The sequence below is a fragment of the Malus sylvestris genome, chromosome 11 (genome assembly GCF_916048215.2).
Source record: "Malus sylvestris chromosome 11, drMalSylv7.2, whole genome shotgun sequence".
In the NCBI taxonomy this organism is placed as follows: domain Eukaryota; kingdom Viridiplantae; phylum Streptophyta; class Magnoliopsida; order Rosales; family Rosaceae; genus Malus; species Malus sylvestris.
In genome coordinates this window covers 7,439,546-7,467,182 of record NC_062270.1, presented here as the reverse complement: position 1 = coordinate 7,467,182, position 27,637 = coordinate 7,439,546, and the positions used below count along the sequence as shown (strand labels likewise).

The 27,637-nt window shown below is 35.9% G+C and overlaps 5 protein-coding genes, 1 non-coding gene and 1 pseudogene across 7 annotated transcripts; 3 read left to right on the top strand and 4 right to left on the bottom strand.

Moving 5' to 3' along the window:
* Positions 1–229: 229 nt before the first annotated feature.
* On the top strand, positions 230–2,280 carry LOC126589136 (protein THYLAKOID ASSEMBLY 8-like, chloroplastic). The gene is made up of 2 exons (XM_050254362.1): positions 230–702; positions 1,521–2,280. Exons 1-2 carry the CDS (start codon positions 325–327, stop codon positions 1,911–1,913), a joined length of 771 nt encoding a protein of 256 aa, XP_050110319.1. The 5' UTR covers positions 230–324; the 3' UTR covers positions 1,914–2,280.
* A 3,482-nt stretch (positions 2,281–5,762) lies between these two features.
* On the top strand, positions 5,763–8,686 carry LOC126589144 (uncharacterized). Of its 2 annotated transcripts, none has more exons than XM_050254373.1 (6): positions 5,763–6,279; positions 6,967–7,063; positions 7,600–7,766; positions 7,890–7,965; positions 8,061–8,122; positions 8,345–8,686. In XM_050254373.1, exons 1-5 carry the CDS (start codon positions 6,151–6,153, stop codon positions 8,075–8,077), a joined length of 486 nt encoding a protein of 161 aa, XP_050110330.1. In that variant the 5' UTR covers positions 5,763–6,150; the 3' UTR covers positions 8,078–8,122; positions 8,345–8,686. The 2 variants fall into 2 exon arrangements, with proteins under 2 accessions (XP_050110330.1, XP_050110331.1); XM_050254374.1 differs by having other exon boundaries at positions 5,765–6,279; positions 6,967–7,054.
* Positions 8,687–8,971: 285 nt separating this feature from the next.
* On the bottom strand, positions 8,972–11,556 carry LOC126589127 (uncharacterized; annotated as a pseudogene).
* Positions 11,557–11,701: 145 nt separating this feature from the next.
* On the bottom strand, positions 11,702–12,498 carry LOC126589167 (uncharacterized). The gene has a single exon (XM_050254396.1). The coding sequence runs from the start codon at positions 12,338–12,340 to the stop codon at positions 11,780–11,782; it is 561 nt and encodes a 186-aa protein (XP_050110353.1). The 5' UTR covers positions 12,341–12,498; the 3' UTR covers positions 11,702–11,779.
* Positions 12,499–12,621: 123 nt separating this feature from the next.
* Positions 12,622–12,693, bottom strand: TRNAD-GUC (transfer RNA aspartic acid (anticodon GUC)). Its single transcript has one exon. It is a non-coding gene; the product is annotated as a tRNA-Asp (tRNA).
* A 1,658-nt stretch (positions 12,694–14,351) lies between these two features.
* Positions 14,352–15,705, bottom strand: LOC126589143 (universal stress protein PHOS34-like). Its single transcript, XM_050254372.1, has 4 exons — positions 15,398–15,705; positions 15,144–15,253; positions 14,719–14,837; positions 14,352–14,619 (listed from the first exon to the last, which is right to left on the bottom strand). The coding sequence occupies exons 1-4, from the start codon at positions 15,573–15,575 to the stop codon at positions 14,538–14,540; spliced, it is 489 nt and encodes a 162-aa protein (XP_050110329.1). The 5' UTR covers positions 15,576–15,705; the 3' UTR covers positions 14,352–14,537.
* Positions 15,706–18,871: 3,166 nt separating this feature from the next.
* On the top strand, positions 18,872–22,151 carry LOC126589130 (uncharacterized). Its single transcript, XM_050254354.1, has 5 exons — positions 18,872–19,331; positions 19,469–19,765; positions 19,987–20,335; positions 21,306–21,416; positions 21,722–22,151. The coding sequence occupies exons 1-5, from the start codon at positions 19,047–19,049 to the stop codon at positions 21,832–21,834; spliced, it is 1,155 nt and encodes a 384-aa protein (XP_050110311.1). The 5' UTR covers positions 18,872–19,046; the 3' UTR covers positions 21,835–22,151.
* The last annotated feature ends 5,486 nt before the right edge of the window (positions 22,152–27,637 follow it).

Below are 27,637 nucleotides of genomic sequence, written 5' to 3'. Positions count from 1 at the left end.
GATATTGAGTAAATGACAATTTTACTATTAATCAGTTAGTTATTATTCTTTTCTGTTAAATTGATGGAATTTTCAATTTTAGGCATTAATTCTAACAAGCTCCACCACATGGGCTTAAATATTATTTTATTACCGCAAAATTATCTTCCAACTGCCATGTCACCACATAGACTATTAATCCAATTAAGCTCTTAATTAAATGTTTAAGTAATCATAGTTAGTTAAACGACTCGTGACACGATTTTGGAGGAGAGTTAGATTCTCATTTCTCAAACACCGTTCATCAATCTCACTGACCAACTCGTCCCCTTCATCACACCTCCAATGGCAATGGCGACTCGTGCATTTTCGCGATCGAAGTTCGCATTTTTCTCTTCAATACTCCTCCAAAACCTGAAAACAACGCCCATCAAATCAAACCCAATGCTTCTAAAATCCACAGAACTAGCACTCGAGTCCTGGAGGCCCATTTGTGGGCTGAGGCTGTATCACGACGGGAGGCCCAGAGGACCGCTCTGGAGGGGCAAAAAGCTGATCGGCAAAGAAGCGCTTTTCGTAATCTCGGGTTTGAAGCTGTTCGAGGACGTGGAAGAGAAGCTCGGGAAGTTTGTAAATACCCACGTTTTGAGACTGTTGAAGACGGATATGATTGCTGTTCTCACTGAGCTCGAGCGCCAGGAAGAAGTCGCTTTGGCAATTAAGGTACCGAATTTCTGTGTTTAAATTTTGTGAATGTTTTGCATTTGATCTTGTGGGTTGTTCTGAAATTTTTGTACTTTGGGTGTTGAAGTTGTGCTGTGCGAATCCACCTATGTGTTGTTAGTTTACAGTCGTTGCGAAATGGGGCTCCGTGGGTTGCACGCTATGTATTTGGTTGAATGCCTGACTCAATGTGTGATCTTGGGCACCTTCAGTAATGCTTTGTCAATATGTTTAACAGTATTAGAAGCAATGCTTAGCTTTAGTGTAAGTGTTTCTGGGTATTCCTGTTAGTAGTGCAGGTTCATGGTGTATGGTAAAGCGTGATCGGAGTGACGTGGTTTTCGTGGCCAAATCCATCTTTGACTCAAGACGGGCATTTTTTTCACTTGTAGTTATAGGTGCGAGGACAGTTCTTTGGATTTTGAAGTAGCTAGTAATGGTGAAATGTTGAAATCTCATTCATGAGAGTCAAGACGACCATATCAACACTCACTGCCATATTTCCCATTTGAATATACGAGAAACAAGACTAGTTTGATTTTGAATTGCGGATTTACTATTTCCTTCAAGAAGTCAGGTTGAAACCCAACTCTTCAAATACACAATGGTGCTTTCCTTATTCATTGTTTCCTATGTTAAATGCCGAACCACATTACAGGTATGCTGTGGTTTTGCAGACTTGTTTATCAGAGCACATTTAGACCATTATTTGGAATGAATTCCTTCTAGACTGCACATCTTTATTTCTGTTTAACTACGTATGTAATGAACGTATGTCTTTGTTTATTGGAATTACAAGCGACTCGGTGAATTTTCAGGTATTTAATGTTATTCGAAAGCAAGACTGGTACAAACCGGATGTCTATCTGTATAAGGACTTAATTATTGCATTAGCAAGATCTAAGAAAATGGAGGATGTTATGCTACTGTGGGACAGCGTGAAAAGGGAGGATCTGTTTCCTGATTCTCAAACATATACAGAAGTTATCAGGGGTTTTTTGAACTCTGGTTGTCCTACAGATGCAATGAACATTTATGAGGACATGAAGCAGTCTCCAGATCCACCAGAGGAGCTGCCATTCCGGATTTTGTTAAAGGGACTTCTGCCACACCCCCTTTTGAGAAACAGAGTCAAGCAAGACTTTGAGGAGCTGTTTCCCGAACAGCATGTGTATGATCCTCCGGAAGAGATATTTGGCATGCGCGGCTGAGGTCTGTATTCTATGCTTTGCTCCTACTTCAATCTGTTGTAGAAATTAGCATGCGCTTCTCTCCACACAGATGTTATATTCATTTCATCGCCGGATTGAAGGTTATATGGTTTCAGGGCTTAAATCTCTCTCTTTATTGGAGGGGTTCGTTGTATCCCAACTGATTATAGGGTAATGGATTGCCTGCTAAAACCTTTAGGTGGTTTATCCCATACATGTAAAATTGTTATCCTTCTTTAGAGCATCAAAGATCGGAGTTCTTGGAACGTAACTTGTCATATTTTGTACATGTTCTTGTAGGCATGTAAACTTTTGACCTGACTATGTTGACAAAGATGAGCACATATGATTGACTGTGGTTTTTGTACCCTTTGTATCTTGGTACTGCTAATCTCTCCAAGTTTAGGAGGCTGCAGTAATACTTGGGATGCAATGCAGTTGAGGGGCTTTAATGTGAGGAGCCCTAGAAATAACTATAACTTGGTTTTGGGTCGGGTTTAAACTGGACTGGGCCTGACTGAATTTAAATTGGGCTTTCTAAGATAGAGAATTGTCCAGTAACAGTGCTTTGCTAAGAAAGTCATTGATTAACAAATTTTTGAAGATTTTTCCTTCTCATTTGAAATTTCTCGTTCTATTTATTTGGCTCTCCTTATTCTACAATGTTGCATGATGAGTTATGCCGTTATTTTCTAAGTCACCCTTGAAAACTCTAGTAGAAATCAACCAATTCCAAACTCATTTAGTCATCTAATGATATAGATCAAAGATATGCAGTTAGAACAATTAAATCTTAACAATATTAAACGAACAATTAATGATTTTTTATTTGATTGATTTTCAACAAAGTTGATCTTTAAAAGTTAGAAAATAGACGATTCCAATCATTGTGCAACATTGCATAACGAAAAAGAGAACCGAAAATACAGAATGAGAAGGTTCGATCAAGATCCTGAGAAAGTCTGGTAAAAAATTTTTCCATTCTCAAGTACCCTTATTTTATATTATTTTTAATAAAAAAGTTCCCCAAGTCTTATTCCTCAAAAACCAAGAATAACCAATAACATTTTTCTTTCATGTGAATCCTATGTGAATTCCAACTGTCTTTTGATTCTTATAATGCAAGTAGACATTCGAATGAGAATAATTCGTATTTCTTCCCTTTCTGTTCAAAGTAAAGTGAAAATAATACTTTTCTTTTACACTTTTACTCATTTACTTTTAAATCGTTATTATCTTTATTTTATATTTTTTGTTGAAAACGGGGCATAAATTCGAAAGAAAAGGAAAGACTATAAACATATTACGAGGCTACGAAACTCCAGTTATATCCATGACCGATGACAAGAAGGATGAGCTTGCTCAATAAAGACCGAACCCAAACTGCATGACAAACCCAAACAAGCCAAATCATCATCAACAAAATTATTTTCATGGTAAATACGTCAAATTTCACAAGACTAACTTGGTGCATAAGTGCATAACAATTCAATACCAAACTTCTCATAAGGTGATTATCTATTTATGCATTTAAAATCAATTGTAGGGCAAGTACAACATCCGATTCAACTATAATCTTCTTAATTTCATTAGTCTACACAAGCTGCGACCCAATAAAAACACCTCAAACTTCAGCACTTAAAATCTCACCTCGACCAAGATTAGCATAAAAACTAAAGGCCCATGTCCCCAATGCGTTCTAAGGACATCACCAACACCAATGAAATTGGCCACCCCCTTGCGACACCATTAACATTAAGCTTTGCCCAACCCTCAAGAGGAGGTTCCCAATGAAGAAAAGCGTGTGTTCGAAGGGGCTTTATGGAGGAAACCATATTTGCCTGAAGCCAATCTTTCAAGTAGACAATAACAACTGATTTGGGATCATTACGAAGAGATTGAGAAGATATTTCCTCGTACAACTTGTATTACTTAGGAAACAAGGTTCTCTCTCCCTTGTTAATATAAATAAAGATACAAAAGAATATCACACTCAAGAATTCCTCAAGCAATTCTCTTCTCTCTGACCGATCTTCCTCTTTCTTCCCTCACTAAATTCATACTACAACTCGAACGTATTTTTCACACTAAAGACCAAAGCATGGGAATTTTTTATTGAAGAAATCCAACTGACCTATATAGTAAGCAAAAGTGACACATCCAGCTTTAAAATGAATCACCAAAACCCATACATATTCTTTCAAACCAAATAATTGTACCAACTTTGTCGTAAGCATCCCACTTAGTACAACAAGTCCCACTTCAAACCAAAACCCATATCCAAACAAAATTACATTCATAATACCATGTTCACACAATCTGCCTTTTTCCTATTCATGACATCTCAGGGTATTGATTCCAATCCTCATAAGAACGTCAGATGGAAGCTTGTGTGGAGGTTGGACGCAGCAAGTGGATAATTTGTTCTGATATATGAGCATCTACTTTAAAGTTTTTACGTAATTGAGTGTGAAGATTCAAATTCAACTGCCAAAGATTCCAGTACATAATATGCTCCGATTTGCACTTATAACACCACAAGTTTTATCTAAGTTTTCTACATGTTCAAGAGCTATGGTCCTACATAACACTGGTGGGTTTACTCATGAATCGTGCCTTGATATCAATAGCAAGAGAATGTTGGACCATGAAGCATATCGGACAAAGCAAAGCTTATCTGATTATCCACTTGGTGGGAACAGAAGCTTTCAGAGATTCATTTCTCCTATCCCTCACTTGAAGTCATCAACTCATACATCCCACAGAATATGATCAAACAATGGGGGCCAATGGGCGAGAGGAATTAAAAGTCGAGTCCAGGCCTAGAGTGCTCGAGAGAGATGAGATGAAGATACCCCACAGTATCAATACAGAAATTGTCATCGTTAGTATGAAAGTTCTGAATTCGATTTATATTTTAAATCAAATGATATGGTTGTTGATGATTGAATTATTAGTTAAATGTTGATTCACATGCTTATTTCCTATTGGTGACACGCAATTTGGTTTAAAATTTTGATCTCTCTCAAAATAATATGGCACTACTGTACATCCACTTGGCAAAAGGAGTGGAGCCCACGTGGCACCTATCCATTATGTTTGTGGGGAAAAGATGATTATAGTGTTCAACCAAAAAAAAAAAAGGAGTAATTAGGTTTTCATCCTTATTTTTACTACTCTATTGATTAAAACCTTATTACTTTTCAATTTTTGATCAAGGTCCTTTTTATTAATAATATCATTAATTATTTCAATAATAAAATATTTTTTATTTCTAAATATATTCATTTAATATTAAAAATGTTACAATTAGTATATTTATATTTATGGCTAAATTTTTTATCATATATTTTTATTTTTAGTTTGTACCCATTTTTAATTTGCAACCCTTTTTTAATTTGTACCAATTTTCCTTTCAATTTTAATTTGTACCCATATATTAATTTCTTTTTGTGCCCATATTTTTTAAAATTTTATTTGTATTGTACCCATATTTTTTTATTTATTTGTACCCATTTTTATTTTTGCTAAATGTACCCATTTTGAAGAATGTACCCATGTTTTGATACAATAATTTTTTGGTTATTTTTTATGAATGTACCCATGTTTACACACACACACACAATAGTATATTTATATTTTAATATTTGTAATCCCACAAATTATGTTTTTTATTTAAAATCTCATTACTATAAACAACTATAAATTTTAATTTTTAATTTAAAAAATATAGTAACGTACATAGAAATAAATTATCAATTAATTTTAGGGACTTGGATCAAAAATTGAAAACCAACAAAGTTTCAGTCAAAGATTATTCATAACTAGGGACCGCATCCAAAGTCTCCCAAAAAAAAAAGATGATTATAGTGAGGAAAACAGAAGGGCAAGTTCCAAATCTTTTTTGATGAGGAGAAACAAATCTTTGGTTGCATGAAAACGGAAGAGCGTTTGTTTTTCTTTGGGTGAAGATGGCACATGAGCGGCACTACATGCAGTACCATCTTTTATACAGCAAGTGCCTATATAAATTTTGAGTTTTGGATACTCTGTGTGTCATCATCTTCACCCCGTGCTCTCTCTCAACTTTCTGTCTGATTTCTTTCTTCCTCTGCAAATCTTACCTGCTTTGTTTCTTCAACTGGGTTTTTCTCTTGGAAGCTGCTTTTTTGGAAAGTGCTTTTTTATTCTGGAGTTGGCTCTTCTGGTTGACTTAGAGAAAGAGAGGAAGTAAAAAATGGAGAGTAACAATAAGAAGCCGGGCAATTCAGGTTCCTCATTGACTGCTGATCTTTTTGGTACCAAGGAATCTCCTCCCAAGTCTTCTACTGGGATTTTTGCTTCCATTTTCCCACCTCCATCACAGGTAGTTATGATTCTTCTACTGCGTTCATATTTATGCTTTCTGTTTTTTTTTTTTTTTTAACTTGAGCAATACGGAAAGGGAGATTCAAATTTGAATACTAAGAGCACACTGCTCCACTTAATTTGCGTAAGCCCGAGGAGGATTCAGGGTTGATTTAAAATTGAAAGCAGAGGATGAACTTTATTCATTGGGTGCATATATATGCTTCTTGTTATAATTTTTTATATAATTTCTGGACTTTATGTATAATAGTGAATTGAAAATTGCTTAGAAAGGAAATGTGAAATATTGCAGAGAAATACCAAAAGGGGAAATGAAAAAGTTTTTTTGGTTTGTTTAAGCAAAACATGATTTGGGTTCCTAGTGGATTTGTTGGTTAGTTTTTGTAAGAAGGGGGAAAGCTGATAACCCAAAAGAAAAAAGCACTATTTTTCCTCGTGCTCATAGCTCTTTGTATAGCATTATTCTCTAGCTTAGTGGTTGGAAAAGTGAGGGGCTTGTGAATAGAGGTGTACAAATGGCCGTCTTTAAGCGGGCTGGTCTTTTGAAGGATCCAGGCCGGTCCGGCCCATTGTACACCTCTGCTTGTTAGTGTTCCGTCCACTGAAAGTGTATTTGGCCACTACTAGATCTTCTGTTGAATATATGCTCTAGTATCTGACATTTTTTACCTGATTTAATTTTAAGGTGGTTGGGAGGAACTCTTCAAGCTCTGAGCTGACAGAATATTGGCAGCGGCAGTCCTTGGGAAATCGTGCACGGAACACCAAGCAAGGTACTGCAGGTTTGTATCATGTTGATTTTAGTTTCTTTGTTTTCTGTTCTACCATGTCCAAAGTTTCCGACTAACGAACTTTATTGGATCATTTATGCCTAATTAATGTAGAATTTCTTGTATTACTCCTAACTGGAAGAAATCTTGTTTGATAGGCAACATTTCTACTTTGATAGAAGTTTAAGTTCTTAGAACTGTACTGTTTAATCTCTGCTACGATTATGTTCCATCGTCATCAGATTCCCTGCCTAATTCTTTTCGACACTTTCTGGACATATTTTTGTTTTCATTTTTCAATTTAAGAGTTTGTTAATGTGATATTATATCCATATATAATGAAGTGTTTTCTCTTTTAGCATTTTCATTAACAAAAAGGGCATTTAATGGATTTTTGAATGTTTAACCTTTAACGCTTTCTTTATGTATATGTATATAGATTATCGTATGTTGCTTTTGCAATTCTCTACAACCTCTTGATGTTAGATATTGATCTTTGTTTTTAAAGTTTATTGCCTCGGCCTTTGCCTTTTTCTCGAACTATATAGCTATAAGTAGCGAAGGTGCACGCTATAGCGTACCCAACAAGGACCGGAGTTCAGTCCTTCAGGAAGAAAGAGCAGAACCATGTTATCTAAGTTCATCTATTCACTATGGTGGGCAAGAGGTGTATTCCCAGTCCCCAAGGACCCATGCCTCTGGATCCTATCCTATAGTGAGTCTTGATGAGTTGATCACATAATATACAGACTTGTACTGTAGTATTAACGCTATCAACATGATTAACGGATAAAAGGATATGAAAAACTGATTCTGTTTGTTACTCTGACTGAATTAGTTCAAGAAAGATGCGGGAGAAGATGATCCAAATGGAACCAACTCGAACAGTGCCGCCCGAGGAAATTGGTGGCAAGGTACTGATATTGGAGATGAAATTAGTAGTATTAATAATTTAGAGCTACATTGAAGAGGAGATCAGCGTATGAACTTCTGACTTGCGTTTCTGCAGGTTCGCTCTATTATTAGGACTTCCCCTTCACTGGCCATATGAATTCTTCATCTATTTTCAAGGTACATTCATTCACTCTTAGATCAATTTCTCGAAATAAATTCTCTTATTATTTCAACACTTAAACAGATCAGAACGTCTCTTAGCATTGCGTTTTCTCCCTTTCACAAGATAAATAGCCACAATATATTTTCCTCTTTTCAATTTATACGAATTCATGAAGCCTGGCATACTGTAAAGATATCACGCAAGGAGCTGATCTAAGAAGATTTTATGTTTTGCAGGAATTCACTAGGCCTGGGGTTTTAAGTATGTAAGTGTAATATAAATAAGTGGCTGATGTGCGCATTGGTTGCAAAAGATGCTGGACAGGAAGTGCAAGCTTTTATGTCGGTATGGTCAACTGTTCCATTGGACTTTTTATCAAGAAGATGGTTTCCGAAGATGTAATGTTCTTACTACTCTCCGCCGAACTAAGTTTCTGTGTGTAGTTTGAAAGTTGTTTATCCTGTTAAATTAAAGCCTGTGGAGGACTCACGGGCGAATGATATGAGCCCGTTGCTCTTTCATTGTGAACATATATGCTTGAAGTGACTACGGTTTCTTATGCAATGTGTTTTGTATTATGATGCGTTTACGGTTTGTTAAGAGTAATGCATTTCCATTAGATTAAAAGTGCTCATAGTTGCTGGCCAAGCAAAGCTCCAACCTTGTTCGTTCGAAAGATTTAGATGATGCATGGAATTTTAGCAGAGAACAACTGTCACAAGATTCCTGGCCAATCAGCCAGTTTGTATATCCAAATTGTCAAAGATACTTACAACTTCAACACAGAATGTATAAGGTACCGCTATCTGGCCTTTTATCCTTATGCCGGTTCCTTAACTTCAACACAGAATGTATAAGGTACAGCTATCTAGCCTTTTATCCTTATGCCGGTTCCTTGTTAGAAAAGCTTTGTTTCTAACACTGAAATTTCGGTGACAAGATGATGCCGCAATCGGGGGCTAGATATGCATTAGTCATCTGCTAAGTTAGTGTCATGGAATCTGAAATTGACAATAGTTCTCCCCAATTTTCTCATCATTGGATATGCAGAGGAAAAGCCTTTCGTAAGCAGCCACCATTTTCTTTGCAGTGAACAACTGCAATCCTCTCTGTCTTGCTGCCTGGCCTTTCTGCTTCAAATCTCCTCTGCCATTACTCCAAACTCTATAGAGGATCTTCTTTAGTGACGCTACTGTTCTTTGCCAACAACGACAGAGCCTGTAATGCTGGCAAGCTTTGTTGCCATTACTGGCTTCCCTAAGAGCATTGTTTCCAACAATGTATGATGCAATACCTGACGAGAGGAGTCGGGTTCACGAAAATATCAATTGCTCAATTGCGTTGTAGAACTCAGTAAGCTGAGCTTGTTCCAGTGGCCCCAAAACAAGTATATTCATTCCAAGATCTCTGTACCTTGCACCCCAAGGACCATTCCCGGCAACCAGAACAACAACAGTTTGCCTAAACGCATCATTTTCTTTGAGAATTTGCTTCAACGCTTCGAACATCAGCGGATGCCCTTCATCCCTCACCAACCTCCCAGCCATTCTCAGAACTAGTCTTAGATTCCAGCACCCCAAACTTTCTACTAAAATCCTTTCTCAAGGCAATGTCCCGCTTGAAAACCTCCTCATCAACCCCGTTAAGAATAATGTGAAAGCGATCATCGGGGATCATGTAAATCCTCTTGAGTACATCTCCAACATGGTCACTGGTAGCGACATGGTGAGCGTAACTAGGGAAAATCCTTACCTCTTCAACAACCTTAATAACTTTTTCAGTCCATGCATACCCTTGTGGTTTTTCATGGCTCCGTAGAAGTTCTTGTATGATGTCGGAATGAATGGGGTTTCGTATGCAATCCCATGCAAGAAACACCAAGTTTCATCTGGTTACGCGCTTAAGTATGCAAGAGGCCAATGCTTTCGGTGTGGATCACATTGAAAGGCCTTACCGTAGGGTTTTGAGATTGAAACATCTTCCAAATCAGAGCTTGGTCCAGATAGCGAGCAGCAGTTGGTTTCGAAAGGAGAAAGTACAAATTGAGTGTCGGGTAGCTTGAGATCTATGAGGCCTGACAAACAGAGCAATTTTACGAAGCCTCGAAGGCGGCATTGAGGAAAAAGCAAGCTGGTTCAGTGCTGAAGGGAATGCAAGTAGGTTATTGATTTGGTAGCATGGACTATATATGGTAATTGTATCAGTAAATGAATAAGATGAATGAGCAGACACAAAACACGAAACGACGCGGCAAAGACGGAGAAAATTGAGCAGAGTAACTGAATCCTTTTCCATGGAAGAAGTATGCAAGAAAAACAACTATACCAATTTGGAAAGTGATGAAATGAGACTTGGTTTCTGTTTCAAATGGTACTTGCACATGGGGGATCTACAAAGAACAAGTTCAAGAGAAGCAGTTCCTATAAAATTGGCGATCTCGAATTCTCGATAGATTGTTTATGAAGAATTAACGAACCTTGTAAAACAAGCAACATCCTTTGATTTCATAAATTAATATTAGCCTACTTACAAAAATTTCAGTCAGAAGTAAATTCATTTAAACATAACTCGTCTGTACTTTGTACTTCCAAATTAACAGTTAAATTTTGGACAACGTGAACGTACGGACACGTTGAGAAAACTTTATTTTCACACAAAAGGTTATAAAAATTAAATAACCAAAATTAACCTCATTAAATCTCGAATTTTAGTACTTATAAGTATACGAATCAAATGATAGTATAGCAAATGAGCACGAATATTGTCCTATAGAAATCAAATTATTTTAAGAATCTTTATGACTAAATTGAAACAAATTATAATTGAGACTTCTACTGTAAAGATATGAGATTTTGAATTAAAATGAAATTAAATACAACGTGAAATAAAATGCACGGAATATAAGATTGACAACATAAGAAAACAGGACCTAAACAATTCTACTTAATCTCCTTGATGTTATGAATAAGTAATTATCCAAGACTGATGATTGATTTTCTCTAAATTATTCAATGAGCATGGCAATCTATTTGCACGTTCTCTCTATGCCTATAGATGTATTTAAACAAGTAAAAACTCATTAAATGCTATGGAAATCGTTGAAAAATCAGACAAACCTTACATTTACAAATAGGAGTTCTTAAGCATGACATCTACTCTAACTTGCATCAAATCAACTCAATTAAAACCTAGATAATGATCAAGCATCCAAACAATCAAAACCTAAATAATCAACCCTAAAATGACCATTTAAATTAGACTTAAACTTCAGTATTCTAATCTCGAATTTGCTCACAACTTAGTACTTAGAGCCTAAAATCGAAGCTCTAAAGGAAGATTCTACACCATAAATAATCAAACCTATCAATTTATCAAAGCTTAACATCATCGATCAAGATGGTTAATGGGTACCAATTTAATTAAATGGAGATCCATTTGAGTGTGGATATGTGATGTCTGTGGTGATGAGTGGTGATATTTGTACTTGTAATGGTAATGATGGTGATATATAGAGTATCCATGAGCATCCATTAACCATCTCTATTAAGGGCAAGTGAAATTTATTCAGACAAGACGACGTCCTATATACTGAATTTATGTAAATATAATTTATATTAAAGATGCAAAGAAGATGCACAAATTTAACATTTCGTTTGATTAATCATACGTTTCTATCTAGTAAAAGCATGTAGCACAAGAAAAACATAGATAACAAGAGCTAGAGGAACCAAAGTGACCAGAGGACCAATTGCAGCCAAAGTGTAGAGACTCCCACAACCCAATCTCCCCAATTTGATTTGAACCAAGTCCACCAGCGCCATCATCAAAAACCCACATCCCAAAACAGACCCGAAAGCCGAAACCAGCGTCCCGACCCGCAAAGCTACCCGGTTCACATGACCCACGTGCGAACCGGAGTCACCGCCATTTTGAACCACAATGTCTCTGCTGATCTTGATGGCTTGCTTGAGGGCCAAGGCAACGAGGCTGGAGAAGAGGAAGGAGCTGAAGGAGTACACGTGGAAGGCGATGAGGCCCTCTGCGGAGGAGACCCCAGCGGCGCAGGCCGTGTCGGAGCCAATGAGCATGGCGGCGGGATCGGTGGTGGGGTAAAACGTGAGGCCGACGAAGAGCGCGAAAGAGAAGAGTGAGTTGACGTTGACGATTCCGTCTAAGGCCATTATGTGGATTCGAGTGGTGGATATTGGAAGGCACCGTAACGCAGCGGACATTTCCGGTTTCTTGGTTTTGGTGGCGGTGTAGGTGGTGGAAAAGAAAACGGAAAAAACAATTTTTTTTTGTGATTTAATGGGAGTGTTTTTTTGCTTTGTACGGTGATAGTAGTGGAGTGGCTTTGAAGCTTGAAATTTGGAATCAAGGGTTTGCGTGCGTGTGTTTATGGGTAACGTGTTTTTACAGGCAAGGAACTGAGAGGAAGGGGAAGAAGCAAGAGGCTAGTGAGAGTTTGAAAGGTGTGAAAGGAAAAAAAAATGTTTGGAAAAGCGAAACATTACGCCGTTGCCGGGGATCGAACCCGGGTCACCCGCGTGACAGGCGGGAATACTTACCACTATACTACAACGACTTGTTGGGATGAGACTATAACATGATATATTTATATTATAAGAAGCTAATCACCGGTTTACTGAAAGTCGATACCAGCTTTTTTAAGGCAAATGTTTGAACAACTCTAAGTTTGTCAAGTTTACACCTAGTATAACCCTTTGGCCTGTGAAAGTACCCCGAATGCTTAGGTCGACTATAAGGTCGAACATATATATATGGGTAAAAGACTGTTTACTACCCTAATGTTTCGTGGTTTTCAACATTTAGTACATCAAGTTTTTTTCGTTTCAGAGTCATACCTAAAGTGTAAATTTTGGGACAGTCTCATACATCCGGTAGTCAAACTGTTAAGTTTTTCGTTAACTGTGACGTGGCGCACTGATTGGGCGCCACGTGTCTTCCACGTTTTTTTTTTTTTTTCTTTTTTCTTTCTTTTCTTTTCTTCTTCTTCCTTCTTCTTCTTCTTCCTCCGACTGCAACTTTCTGCTTTTTTTTTTGTTTTTTTTTTTTGCTTCTTCCTTCCTTCCTCCTTCCTTCTTCTTCCTCCGAAATCTGGGGAATGTTTTTTTTTTTTTTTCTTTCTTCTTCTTCTTCTTCTTCTTCCTCAAAAAAAAAAAAAAACACTTTCATCTTCCCCCAAATTCGGAGGAAGAAGAAGAAGAACGAAGAAGGGGAAGGAAGAAGGAGAAGAAGGAGGAAGAAAAAAAAAATTGATTCTGGGCAGATTCGGAGGAAGAAGAAGAAGAAGAAGAAGAAGAAGGAAGGAGGAAAGAGAAAGAAGAAGAAGAAGAAGAAGAGGAAGAAAAGATAAAAGTGTTTTTTTTTTTTTTTTTGAGGAAGAAGAAGAAGAAGAAGGAAGAAAGAAAAAAAAAAAAAAACAAACTTCCCCAGATTTCGGAGGAAGAAGAAGAAGAAGAAGAAGGAGAAGGAAGAAGAAGGAAGAAGGGGAAGGAAGAAGGAGGAAGAAGAAGAAAGAAAAAAAAAAAAAAACATTCCCCAGATTTCGGAGGAAGAAGAAGGAAGAAGAAGGAAGAAGGGGAAGAAAGGGAAAGGAAGGAGGAAGGAAGGAAGAAGCAAAAAAAAAAAAAAAAAAAACAAAAAGTTGCAGTCGGAGGAAGAAGAAGAAGAAGAAGGAAGAAGAAGAAAAGAAAAGAAAGAAAAAAGAAAAAAAAAACGTGGATGACACGTGGCGCCCAGTCAGTGCGCCACGTCACAGTTAACGAAAAACTTAACAGTTTGACTAACGGATGTATGAGACTGTCCCAAAATTTACATTTTAGGTATGACTCTGAGACGAAAAAAACATGATGTACTAAATGTTGAAAACCACGGAACATGAGGGTAGTAAACAGTCTTTTACCCTATATATATTTATGCAAGGTTTAGGTTTGACACCAGAAGATTTATCGCTCATTAAGCGAGGTCATTTAGTATAATTCTCCTACTTGTTTCTCTAAGTAAAATGACGCCATCACACGAGGTTTAACGATATGATTTTTTGGTTTTCAATCCTAAGGTAGTGTGCAATATTGAGTGCCACATAGTTGGAGAAAAAAAAAGTTGGGAGAAAAAGGAATATTAGGTTTTTAGAATTTTAGAATTTTAGAATTTTGAACTTGTACAGATATCAAGAAGATTTTTTTTATCAATTCAACTAAAAGAAAATGCAAATTGGGAGGCACATAATTCAAGTTCATTATTCAAACTGATACAACAAGAGTAGTTTCATACAAACAAAGATTAAATTATTGGATACATGCAAATTGGGAGGCACATAATTCAAGATCATTAACATTAGCAACAAGCAGTACAACATCCATTTATCTCCCTCATCAAGCTCGTTTTAGAGGTACACATTCTTAATCAAGCACTATGATCCTTGACAATGGTAACAGGGCAGATTGCATTTGCCATAACGTAGCTGGACACACTTCCCAGCAGCACCCTAAAATTTATTCAACAAAATATCCAAGAATTATACTGTGAATTGTAATATGTAGCACAAGTGTTTGATGTATTAAGTTTGGGTTCTTCTTTTATTTACCTTTGAATGGAACCAAGGCCCCTGCTGCCAAGGACCAAGCAGTCGAGTTTTAGTTCTTCAGCTGCTCCGCAAAGTTTTTCTCTTGCATCTCCCCAGTAGAGCTTTGCCACCACCGTCGCCTATAACCATCGAAAATGTTCTTGTCAGACAGTTTATATCATGTCAAACCATCAATCAATATCACTGATTAATTGAATTTTGGTTTTTAGGTTTGATAACAAATTAACAGTCTAACAACAAAATGTATTTGATGTCTAATCACGTTTCAAATTTATACTTTCAGACAAATAAATATATTGTCGAATCACAAATTTAAACAAGAATTAATTAGCATAATTGATAGTTCATCAAGTTCATGGGCAAACAAAACATTTCTGAACCTACAAATTACATAAAGTGGGGATGAATACAAAAACTACACATACATGTTTCTGCCTAGACACTGTGTCAAGCAAATCCAAGACCTCTGCATCAACCTTGACGTCATACTTCTCCATCACCAATTTTTCACGGAACTCCGTGAATGGAATCAGAGCTGCATAATTAAACATCCAAATCACAAGCTCAAAAAAAATCAAAATCATCAGACAGAAAATACGATATATACAATAAAACTTGATGAATAAATAGGATGAAATTTTGAAGAAGCAATAAGATCATGAAAATTAAAGTACAGTACGTGATCCGGTTGAAGACCAAAGAGTGCTGCGACTCTCATCGCCCTGAGAGGGCTTGATATGGATGACATACAAGGTGTCACCCTTTTCATGGATCAGATTATCCATGGCCCATTTTAGAGCAACCTTGCATCCTTTTGAGAAATCTACGGCCACCCCGATTTTCCTATCCCTCGTCATGGTATCGAAATACACCAAAACCAATTAGAGTGAATTACAGAACAAATGCTTGAGAGCCTTGAAATTGAACAACTTAATGGCAGTACTGAGCTATACAGTAGAAAAAAACTAGTAGTTAGATCTGAGCGTTGAACTTTTGGTAGCTAGGCTTTGCATACAAAGTCAACAGAGCCTGATATTTTGATGTATATCTGTAACCCATGTCACATTCCACATGTGTAGAAGTTTTTTTTTTTTTTTTTGATTGAGCATGTGTAAAAAATTAAAAACTATGTGGTTTGATTGCTTACCACTTAGTAAATAGAGTTGTGATTAATTTGCGCATCGAATGGGAATTGTGGCTTGGTTTGGTTCATTTCTACATTTTGGGAATGTGGCTCGATTTGGTTCATTTTTCCTTGAGAGAACAAGGACAAAACAATTATCTTAATCTCTATTTGGCCACACCCCGACACATGATAATAGAGCTCGTGTGTTATAGAACATAGTACTCTATATTAAGGTATAAATTCATCGTTTTCTTAATATTATATTATGACATATTTTTTACGTGAATCATAACTCGTCGTCTGTACATATTAAATCGTGACAATATAATGATCCCACTCAAAAACATTTTTTCAGGATAAATTTTTCAAATAATGATCCGCTATTCTATGTATTGAGGACTGTTTGTTGGCGGGTCCAACTTGGCAACTTGCATTATGTAAGGTATATGTGTATTCCTTAACGATAATGATTAAGAGAGCTGACTTTTCATTGAATATTGAACAAGACATCTCAGCAAGCAGTCCACTAGCTGAAGAAACTGCGAGTATATTACAATTCGTGGGGGGACTGAAGGTAAACGAGAAGAATCTCCCGGAAGGTTTGAAACTTTGAAACCAAGCAGGCACCTTGTTTTTTTGTAAAACTTTTCTTGGTATTTTTATACTTTTGATTAATCAACTACTTTAAAACCATGTCACTTTGAAATAAAGTGAATACTATGTGTATAAGGTGAGGAATTTTAAGTTCGAAAGGATTGAGGTTTGGTTAGTAAGGAATTAACAACAAATGTTAAATAAAAAGAAATCATAATTATTACAAAGACGTGAGAGATTTGTAAATACCTCATTCCAAATGAAGTGATTTGCAAAATCTCTTTTGCTTACTTTTGCAATGCTCACGAGAAAGGCTTTTCTAACCGCCTTCATATAACATTTTGTTTTTAACTTGTGCTCAATCTCTTGAAACTTGAAAAATTTTCACCCGAACATAGGCTAAATGTTATTACCAACTCAAAATTGGCATTCACAATAAGCATAGTATTAGGGCATGTTTACTTAAAAGGAATAGAAATTAGAATATTTGGGTTCTTGAGTTCTCCGCATTTTTAGTAATATATGGTAAATGAATGATTTATATTTTTGCGTCCGATTTGATTAAACGGCCCTTACACACCTCTCACCTAGAGAAATTCTCTTCGTTGTGCATGATCCGTATTGACAATGTATCCCCATAATATAATGATTACATAATATCTATATATTATCAACATAATGGCTATACATTGTTCATACACTACACTATTAGTATGTCATGCACAATCATGCACACAAACCCCTTACTAATACCTTTCGCTGTAGAAACTCCAATGGTTTAATGGTGACACCAATGGCATTAAAAACTTTAGGCTTTGACATGAGAGAGCCCAACTATGAAAGTTATTGGGTTGGGCAAGGCAACTTGGTAGCTAGATCTACTTAATCTTACATAGGGGCGTTTTGATATGGGGATCTAATTTTCTCTTATATATATATATATATATATATATATATATATATATATATATATATATATATATATATCTGCTCCAATGAAATGGACTCTTTACTTGATATGATATTACATCCAAAGTTAAAGTAGTGGGAACCGTGACCTAATGGATTGTCGAATAATCGCCAATTATGAAGACTAGAAAGTACTGATTCATGTAGTGCAGCAGAAGTGGGCAATTCATAAATCAAAAGGTCGAGCTGCCCCAAAAGTCGCTATACCTTACCTATTACATGCAATTGTTGAACCGTACTTGTCGTGTGTATGGCAAGCAACAGAACAGAAGTCAGGATAAAACAGAGGAAAAACAAATGAAAAGAATGTTGCGCTCGTTAAATAATATGAATAGTCAACACTGAAGCAACATCAACCCCCAACCATATATATTGGTAGTAATGAAAGACCAACCCTAACCATTTCTAACAACGTTAATAAAAGAAATAGAATAAGAATTTGTTTCCCAGTTATCATCACTTGAAGAAAGAATTGTCAAGAAACAGTTTACTGAATAAGAACATTGACAACTGTTGATGCACAAAATCGGAGGTCTTGGAACAACGTAAATCCGACCGTGAATCTGCAATAAATGTAAATAACACAAGATGTATCGTGGTTCACCCCAAAGTTTGGGTTATGTCCACACTGATATTGTATTTCTAAGAGGATTATGAGGGAGAGAGTGTGAGGATCCTCAAGGCCTAAGAATTGGCCTCTCTCAAATGTGAGGGTGAGGAGTCCTTTTATAGAATAAGGGTTCATCACTTATTACATAATTGCCCTTCACTTATTACATAATTACATTTGAGTCCTCCGAGTATTTATACGAGGTCTAAATACGGATGCCCTAAGTATGGTATAAACAACAACAATACATTATCATTATTAAATTTATAAAAACTTAATAAGTAAACAAATACGTATTAAAAAGAAGTATCAGAAAAATTGTGCCAAATTATTTGCAAAGTTATGTGCAATAAGTATAGGTGTGAAAATTTCGTAACAAGAACCATTATGTGATTTTCAGCAGTATTCTTTCTTATTTATCTAATAAACTACATCGAGAAAATTTCGAAAAATGCACCCTATCTCTTAAACTCAACTATTTAAAAGCCCTTATGCATTCTTGATTAATTAGTATTTATGATGCCTATCTATCTGGAGAGAGTGAAGCACACTACTCTGCTTAAAAAATCAATTGTTTTTTTTTCTCCGATAAGCTTAATAAACTGTACATTGAGATTAGGTTTACGGTGGGTTCGGTGGATATAGATATAGGGCACCGCAAAATATATCTAACGAATCGAAGGAGCATACATAGCACAGCTGGGCAAACGGTCCAACTACCGAGCCCTAACCCTTCTAAATTTCAACACCAACACACCAAACAAGTCATCCAGCTACTGTATGACACTGGACCCACTTACTTAGCTTCTGGGTCCCACCCAAATTCCCTTTAAAAACACCTTGCAAACAATTTGACCCCTACTCTATCTTTCTCGAGCTGCTCTTTGATCATATAATTACCTTGATCTTTGTTCTTTCTTCTCCAATAAAACCCACCTGATCAGTTCTTCTCCTCCATCATCTTTTGTTCAAGTTAATTAGCATTACTGCTAGTTAGTTAAAACAAAAGTTGATTAGTACATAATTAACATGATGGATTTTGTGTGCTCCAAACCAGATGCCAAGGTCTGGGATATTTGTGAAGCAGCTGCTAACTATAATTACAAAGGGTTTATTAGGCCATCAGATTTGAGTTCTCCTTCTTCATCTTCAGCACTTGAGGATTCTGAACTTGTTTCATCTGATCAGTCGACAGAGACTACTACTGATGAGGACGACGATTACATTGCCGAGTTGACACGCCAGATGACTCACTACATGCTTCAAGATGATCACGAGAAAATCAATACTACTAGCTCTCAGAAAAACCAAGAGGTGAACCCATAATTAAAAATTAATACTTATATATATACACAAGCGATAGAGGGGAATTCAAGCTTGGATGCAGCACATGTCTACAAATTGTTGATAATATTTTGTGGTTAATTAATATGAGTTTTCTTCTTTTTCAGTTTTTGGGTTCTGTTGGTTCGCAACAGTACTCGGTGTGGTCACCGTTGGGGTCCAGCCATGGCAGTTCAGAAGGGTCATCTCTTGAACCAACGCCACCAGAAACACCAGGCAAAGGCAAAGCTAGGAAGAGCTGTACCTACGCCGACGTTTTGAGAAAGTTTGACAAGTTAGATACAAGAACAACCAACGAAGGGTTAAATCATCCTCGGCGAATAGACCCAAGTACAAAAGTAGACCCAGGTGTTGGATTTTTCTCAAAGCAAGATCTATCTTGCGGTCAAAGCCAAGATTTTCAGGTAAGAACTGAATTCTAATTTTTCGGTAGTGTTTATTACTGTTAATAAGTTTCTCGACTGATTGACTGGTACCAATCTAAAGTAGATGTATGATGCACTTGTTATTGTGTTTATTAAGTTTCTAGAATGATTAGCTGGTAACGATTGCCGATCTATTGTGCACAAGCTATTGTGGTTGTTACATTTATTTATCTGACTCATATATGTCATACTTTTGACAGAAACTTGAGGCTTATTATAAGGTAAACCAAGAGCACATTTCAAATAAACAAGGATCATCAGCAAATGGAGGGAGACAAGCCAAGATTTGCCATGAGCAATTTGAGCCTAATAATTATCAGCACTTGAAGAAAGGAGGATCTTGTATTGGGTCTACTAATGGAGGAAGGTCAAAGTCTCCAACACAGTTTGGATTGCCTGGTTCAAACCCATGGTTGAACCAGCAAGCAGGACCGGGTATGAGGGCTGTTTTCCTTGGCGGGTCATGTTCGAAAATTGGGTCATCTTCTGGGACAGGAGTATTTTTGCCTTGTGTTATTGGTAGCACTTCACAGTCACCCAAGAAAAGAGGTATACATATAATAAGTTAAATCTTTAATTTGTCAATTTGGTGTCGCATTCTAGTGTTAGGGTTTTAAGCGTAATGTGATTGATTTTTTTGGGAGCAACTTTTGTGGTTTCCTAGTCGTTGGCGTGGTTGGGTTAGAAGTGGAATATCACCTATATCCCATATAAGAAATATTATTCATAATATTCGGACTTATGTGTGTTGCATATTTTTGTGTTTGACTTTGGATCTAGATTAGGCTTCCTTATTATAAATTAATTAAAGATTTTTTTTAGTCCCTAGTCTCAAATTGTGAAGAGGTGTTTCTTTTCCTCTTTCTTAAATACAACTATATTTGAGTTTTCACTGTTACATGATTTTTTATTATTTTTTATTTGTATACTAAACTTGATATGTACAAAAGTCAAACTTAAAATATTTCACTTATTAATAAAGCGAAATAACATCACAAATTGAGTAGGGGGTTCTGTGTTCTAAGTATTCCTTTTATTCCCCGATCTCAAGTTAGGCGGTCTGGTTATTTATTCTGAATGTTCCTGTTTAGCTCCCAATCAAAAATTGGGCAGTGGCCAAAATTGTTGTTAGCTAGTTACTGGTGTGAAAGGGAATCTTTATGTATGATCCACTAATTGATTTTTTATTTTTTATTTTGTCAAAGTCCACTAATTGATTGGGGTTTGGTCTTTTGGCAAAATCTCTCTTTTTGGTTTATTGTTAATTGCTTAAGTAAGCTTAAGAGATAAAGAAAACAATTAATCCAGCAACTTCTCCTTATCAATTAGAACACTCAAAAAATTAAAAAGTATTCTTTATATTTATATTGAATTGATTCTTCCCAGATTGTAACATGTTATATTATCAAATTATCGTTGTAAGGTTGTGAATTAAAAATGTTTGACATATTGGAAGAACCAAATACCATCACAAGCTTTCTAAACTAACATTTCGGCTCTTTTCATTGTCAACGTATAGGATGTCCCCCGGTTCTTATACCCGCAAAGGTCGTGCAAGCCTTGAAAGTTCACTTTGACAGAGTGGGTGACCTACCTCGACCTAATGCTTCTGGTACCTCTACACAAAATGGTACATATGTCAACACAGATCTATTCGTATTACTATTTGCTTGAAAATGATTTTTACACGAATTAAAGTTTGCATAGTATGTTATCTTGTCAATTTAAATCATTTATTAAACAAAATATTATTAAAAAAAGATTCAAATTGATGATTTAATAAATAATTATGCACGTAACATATCTCAAATAATCAAGCACAAAACATTACGATATAATACACATGTTAAGTTTGGTCATGGAATTTGGGCTACTCTCTGACTTCTTTTCTTCTTCTTTTTTTTTTTTTTTTTTTTTTTTTTGGGCTTGTTAAAGATGCTTTGAAGGGTGGTAGGGCAAACGCGCATTCAACTAATAAACGTCACTCGCGGACGGTACCGGACATGAACACTAAGGAGATCGGTCTGCCTCAAGAATGGACATATTGACGCGCAGTTAGCACATCACATGCAATGCCTAAATAATCATCACCACCGCCGATATTGTTAGTCTCTCGATCCCTCTCAGATGTGGTTGTGTGTTTTGGCTTTTTTTTCTTAGAAAGGAAGAAAAAGTCCAAGAAAAGAATAAAGAAGAAAATGACGGACAGAAGAAGTTCGGAATCTTAAGATAGGTAGATTAGGAAAAACAAATACAGATTTAAGAATATAATCCTTTTTTCATATATATTTTTTGAATAAACAATAAGTTTGAATAATGTATACAGCAGGAAGCTCTTGACCGGTAATGCAACTACTTGTGCCAACCCCTAGTTGTGATGTAAAAGGATGTATTTTAAAAATCCTAGTGCTAATTCTGCTTTCATCATGTGGGGTAACTGCTGCTTGTTTTTCAAGCATTGGTTTCTTCATAATTTAGGCGTTTAATTTGTCCTTGAATAGCCTTTGGAGCTCTCTTTCTAGTTCATGCTTTTAGGTGGAAGCTCTTGTAGAAAGAGTTGACAACAAATACATTTGTTTCCCATGCCAATTCATTAAACAACAGGAAAACCCAAGTGCAATGAAGTCTGACTTTTGGAGCCGAATATTTAAGCTTTCCAAAGTTTAGAATTTGGACCTAAAGTAGTTTTTTTTTTTGTTTGGAAATGCATTTAAAATGACTAAAAACTAGTAAAAATACTAATAAATCTTAGAAAAACACTCAAGTCCTGGAAGAAGCAATAATAGGTGCTTCTTCCAAAATTCACTTCAAGTGCTTTTGGAACTCAAAAATACTTTCACCAAAATTGCTTATTTCAATCATTTTAAAAGCTCTTCAATCCTAAGTGTAACATTTGGCTAGAAAAAAAATGTCAAGCAATAGCTTTATTTTTTTGAGAGCTTTAATTAGAGGCCTAATTGGATTATTAGTCCCTATGGTGATACGGTAGTTGGAAGATAACCCATGTGGCAAAAATAAAATAAAAACTAGAATTTAAGCTTCTACGGTGAAATCTTTAGGATTTATACCCAAAATTAAAAATTCCATCAATTATCCGTTAATTATTAGCACTTGAGCCACATATATTAGGCTAAAACAGAACTTTTCGTTAATGGTTAGCACGTGGGGCTTACATGTAGGCTAACTTTATTTTTTAAGTCTCAAATGTGAGCCTCATATGCTAACAATTAACGGAAAATTCATGAAAATTTTAATTTTGTGCTTAAATCTTAATAACTTTACCACAGAAGCTTATATTCTAATTTTTTTACCACATGACTATCTTATAACTACTCTATCATCACATGTACTATTAATCTAATTAAGCATTAATTAAAAGGAAAACTAATGAAAAAGATTTGAAAATTTTAAGTTTTAATGATAAGGACAAAATAAAGGGTAAAGTGAATAGTACTAGGATTGACTTTTTAGTGTAAAAATATGATTTTTCGTTAAAATGAACAATACCGGAAGCTTTTCGTTAAAGTTCCCTTAATTAAATGGACTTCGTCAAACTTTTTCTTAAAAACAAATCACTACGAAATCTTTATTTAATAAAAAAAAGACGCAAATCGTGCGCTTACTCAACTTTTATTAACAATAAGAACGAAAAAACATTAATAAAATAATAATAAAACATGGCGCTGACGCAGGCAGACCATGAGTGGGTCTGTAACCCAAAAGTTTGATTTTAGTTCAAAATGATCAAATACATAGAATCAGAACAAGTCACGGGAGCACAGTTGAGGCACATACCAACCACGTATGATTCACGCACTCTTTCTTTCACTCATCCCATCGTTTCTCTATCTCACTCTCACACATGTATGGGTTTTTGTTTTTTTGTTTTTTTCCTCTCCCTCACTCAACAGTCTCCACCTTTGTTCCCTGTCCAATTTTCTTGGTTTTTGTTTTGTATCATCCAGTCTCTCTCTCCTCCCTCCTCGCGCGCAGACCAAGAGTGGGTAAACGTACTTTGTCCGACGAAAGTTGGTTTGTCAGGCAAAATTGCGTATGGCAAATGGTAATTTTTGTTAGTGAGAGGAGAGGGAGGGAAAGAGAGAAAAGAAATCTGATAGGATGGGTGAAGGAAGAGAGAGATAGGTACATCTATATTATTATTAAGAGAACTCTCATTGTCAAATTTGTGTCCTTTTTTTTCTATTTTGCCATCACTTTTGATATACAATGTTTACATAATGAGAGTAAAATAGTAATTTTGTATCTTTTGAACTTTTTGACCATTTTTTCCTATTTTGCCCTCATTTTTGATATACAATATTTGCATAAGGAGGGTAAAATAGTAATTTTGTATCTTTTGAGAAAATAACAATCATATCTCTATTTTTCCTATTTTACCCTCATTTTTTATATACAATATTTGCATAAGGAGGGTAAAATAGTAATTTTGTATCTTTTGAGAAAATAACAATTATATCTCTATTTTTCCTATTTTACCCTTAGTTTTGATGCACAATATTTACATAAAATAAAGATAAATTGTCCCACCATCATTTTCTCATACAGGTAAGTGAAATCATGATTTTTTTTTTTGATAGTTTAAATGAACTGAAGTGGTTGCGATTTAGGAGAACGTGGGAGGAGGTGGGTGGTTGAAGAGGCTTTAATTTTGTACATTTTGACAAATTAACAATCATATCCCTATTTTACCCTCATTTTTTGAGAAAATGACAATCATATACCTATTTTTTCTATTTTACCCTCACTTTTGATACACAATATTTACATACGGAGGACAAAACAGTCATTATAAAGAAAAAATATGCACTTATTAAGAGAAATTGTCTCATTATCGTTATTCCATACTCTTTTAAAAAATTTAAAAACTAATCACACTCCTTAATCAATAACAAAAACTAAAATGAAATTTTTCGTACACACAGAATAAAATAATAAGTAGAAATAGACTAAGGGGGCGTTTGTTGCGTCGGACTATCTCGGACTGGACTAGCTTCAAGGACTAAGCTGAACTGGTTTAGACTAGACTAAGCTGGACTAACTTAGTGAAGCGTTTGGTGCAATGTTGGACTAAGAAGCTGGATAATAACAAATTCTAATATTATATTATTTAATATATAAATTATTAATATTTTATTATGATCTAGGTGACCGGAGATGACGAGGAGTCTATCGGGAATGGTCGTTGAGCATGACGAGGACGAGAAAGGATAGTCTTAGCTAGTCCCATGGTTATTGGGGGGTCTCGCTAAGACCTCTTAGTGAAGGGTTTTGTCCATGCTAGTCCCCTTTAGTCTCATTAATGTTAGTCCCAGCATGGAACAAACACGGTATTGGACTAACAGCTAGTCCAATCCAGTCCAGTCTCACTTAGTGAGGGCAAACAAACGCCCCCTAAAAGTCTAAAATGCATTTTCTCTTTGTCCCTTTATAACAAAAAGAATTGGTTGTAATCTTGCCCTTCATTTTACCAACCAACCACAACTCACTATAATTCTTCACTAATCCTACAGGCTTGACGGAGTTAAGCTGTCTGGAGGGAATTTTTTTGTATCAATCTATATCTATATGTTTAGACGAATCCTTTCGTTTGATGAACCCTATTTCAGGAGCTTCTTTTGTCCTGTTTTATTTAACTCGGCTAGCTTTCTACTTAAAGTTTCTAGGCTGTACTCCCATTTTTTGTTTAGTTAAAATACCTTCTCTAAGAAGGCGGTTTCAGTTGTGCTCCTCCATCCAGAAAGGATGTGGGTTGAGTTCTGCCATGCGTGTAAGAACTCTCTCCTTTAGCACGATTAAGGTCATAATTTGTTGAACCGACGGTTGCCATCCCATTTTTCTTTCTGCCGCAAGGAGAAGCCATCTCAATCTACAAAAAGCATTTCCCTGGGAGAAAGACTGCTCGCTCGAAGAAGACTCTTTTAGAGCCTGGTACAAGCTCGATTCGGCAACAAAAGTCGATTATGGTGGCCAGCTTTCTCATTCTTGATGAGGTAGGCTTTATAGCAGACATGTGGGAGGATATTAAATAGACCCCCCCACCGCGCTTACGGCTCTATACCCCAACCCAACTTGCCCCGGCCCCCGGTCCTCCCTTTCTATTCCTCGGGGAGCGGACCGTGGGAGCATGGGGGGGGCGGTATCTGCTTTTGACTGATAGAAAGCATCCCTCTTTTGTCCCTCCTGACCCCCAAAAAATAACAATTGAAAAAGTTGTTCTTGCCGCGTCGGAGACATCTTTATCTGAGGAGCCATGCATTTTCAGTTTGTCCCTCAAATGTCAAGACCGTGTTGGTAGACTTTACAACCAAGGCTCATGGCTTGCATGCATCCAAAGTGCAACCTAAGCTTTTTGTAGGTTCCAGGAAACTCACTACTCTATCTTTGCTTGTTCTTAAGATCTCAAAATCGGGTAAAAGTTTACTACTAATCATACTAATATTGTCTCAATTTATTATTTATACAACTCGACATATGTTAGGTTTTATCAAAGAAAAAATATATAATTTTATAATATAATAATGAATTGTGAAACCTTTCATTTATCTGTGAACAATTTCATTTTAGTTTTTGTTATTGATTAAGGAGTGTGATTAGTTTTTAAAATTTTAGAAAGAGTATGGAATAATGATGTTGATACAATTTCTCTTAATAAGTGCATATTTTTTTCTTGATAATTCCTGTTTTATCCTCCTTATGTAAATATTGTGTACCAAAAGTGAGGGTAAAATAGAAAAAATAGGTATATGATTGTCATTTTCTAAAATATGAGGGTAAAATAGGAAAAATAGGGATATGATTGTCATTTTGTCAAAAGGTACAAAATTAAAGCCTCTTCAACCGTCCACCTCCTCCCACGTTCTCCTGAAGCGCAACCGCTTTAGTTCATTCAAACTATCCAAAAAAACATTATAATTTCACTTACCTGTATGAAAAAAATGATGGTGAGACAATTTCTCTTTATCTTATATAAATATTGTGTATCAAAAGTGAGAGTAAAATTAGAAAAATAAGAATATAATTGTCATTTTCTCAAAAGATATAAAATTACTATTTTACCCTCCTTCGAGTTGTTGTAGCAGAGTGATCCCAAAATACATCAGAGCCATCAGAATTCTCAGTCTTCGGAAAACTGTAGCTAAACCATATTATGAACAATTAAAACTAGATATATATGATTAAAGTTTAAACCAACCAGTAATGCGTAACCAAAATTGTATTCTGAGCTTTAAGAAATAAAACACACCTCACCAGGCTTCCCATTCCTGACAGCGGCCGAATCTGCTTCATCATCATCTACCTGCAAGTTACAACCAATGACCTCGTCCTTAATTCAGTTTACTAGGATTTACATACTGGAGAGCCGGGATCCAGATAGATTAATGTCAAATTGAATACAAAAAATGCAAATAAAGGAAAGTAGTACTAGATTTCACACAACTATACATATAAAAAAGAGGTATTCATTAATTCCCTCCTTGAACTTGTGATCATTGGCCAATTTTTCCCCTCAACTTTAGACCATCTCCAACCCTGGGCTAAAAGCTAAATTACCCCCCAAATTACCCCCCCCAACACTCTCCAACCCATGCTAAAATTTTAGGCTAAATGCCAAATGCTATTTCTGGGCCAAATACCCCCAGCATTCCCCCGGGCTAAATGGGAAATGTTTATCGGAATTTAAATTTTTTTAGATTAAAATGTTCATAAAATTAATTTACAATAATCTACATATTTTTTTTTTAAATGATTTAAGAAAAAAATTTAGGTTAATTTCATTCTTTAATAATTCCGGGCTAAAATTTTAGGGTAGAAGGGTTGGAGCAGAAAAGA

Coding starts and splice junctions, on each gene's coding strand:
- LOC126589144 (XM_050254373.1), top strand. CDS start 6,151: ATGGAGAGTAACAATAAGAAGCCGGGCAATTCAGGTTCCTCATTGACT. Junction 6,280..6,966: donor TTTTCCCACCTCCATCACAG/GTAGTTATGATT, acceptor TTTAATTTTAAG/GTGGTTGGGAGGAACTCTTC. Junction 7,767..7,889: donor CCTCTGGATCCTATCCTATA/GTGAGTCTTGAT, acceptor TGACTGAATTAG/TTCAAGAAAGATGCGGGAGA.
- LOC126589136 (XM_050254362.1), top strand. CDS start 325: ATGGCAATGGCGACTCGTGCATTTTCGCGATCGAAGTTCGCATTTTTC. Junction 703..1,520: donor AAGTCGCTTTGGCAATTAAG/GTACCGAATTTC, acceptor GTGAATTTTCAG/GTATTTAATGTTATTCGAAA.
- LOC126589143 (XM_050254372.1), bottom strand. CDS start 15,575: ATGACGAGGGATAGGAAAATCGGGGTGGCCGTAGATTTCTCAAAAGGA. Junction 15,254..15,397: donor TTGGTCTTCAACCGGATCAC/GTACTGTACTTT, acceptor TTAATTATGCAG/CTCTGATTCCATTCACGGAG. Junction 14,838..15,143: donor CAGTGTCTAGGCAGAAACAT/GTATGTGTAGTT, acceptor CGATGGTTATAG/GCGACGGTGGTGGCAAAGCT.
- LOC126589130 (XM_050254354.1), top strand. CDS start 19,047: ATGATGGATTTTGTGTGCTCCAAACCAGATGCCAAGGTCTGGGATATT. Junction 19,766..19,986: donor GTCAAAGCCAAGATTTTCAG/GTAAGAACTGAA, acceptor TACTTTTGACAG/AAACTTGAGGCTTATTATAA. Junction 20,336..21,305: donor ACAGTCACCCAAGAAAAGAG/GTATACATATAA, acceptor GTCAACGTATAG/GATGTCCCCCGGTTCTTATA.
- LOC126589167 (XM_050254396.1), bottom strand. CDS start 12,340: ATGTCCGCTGCGTTACGGTGCCTTCCAATATCCACCACTCGAATCCAC.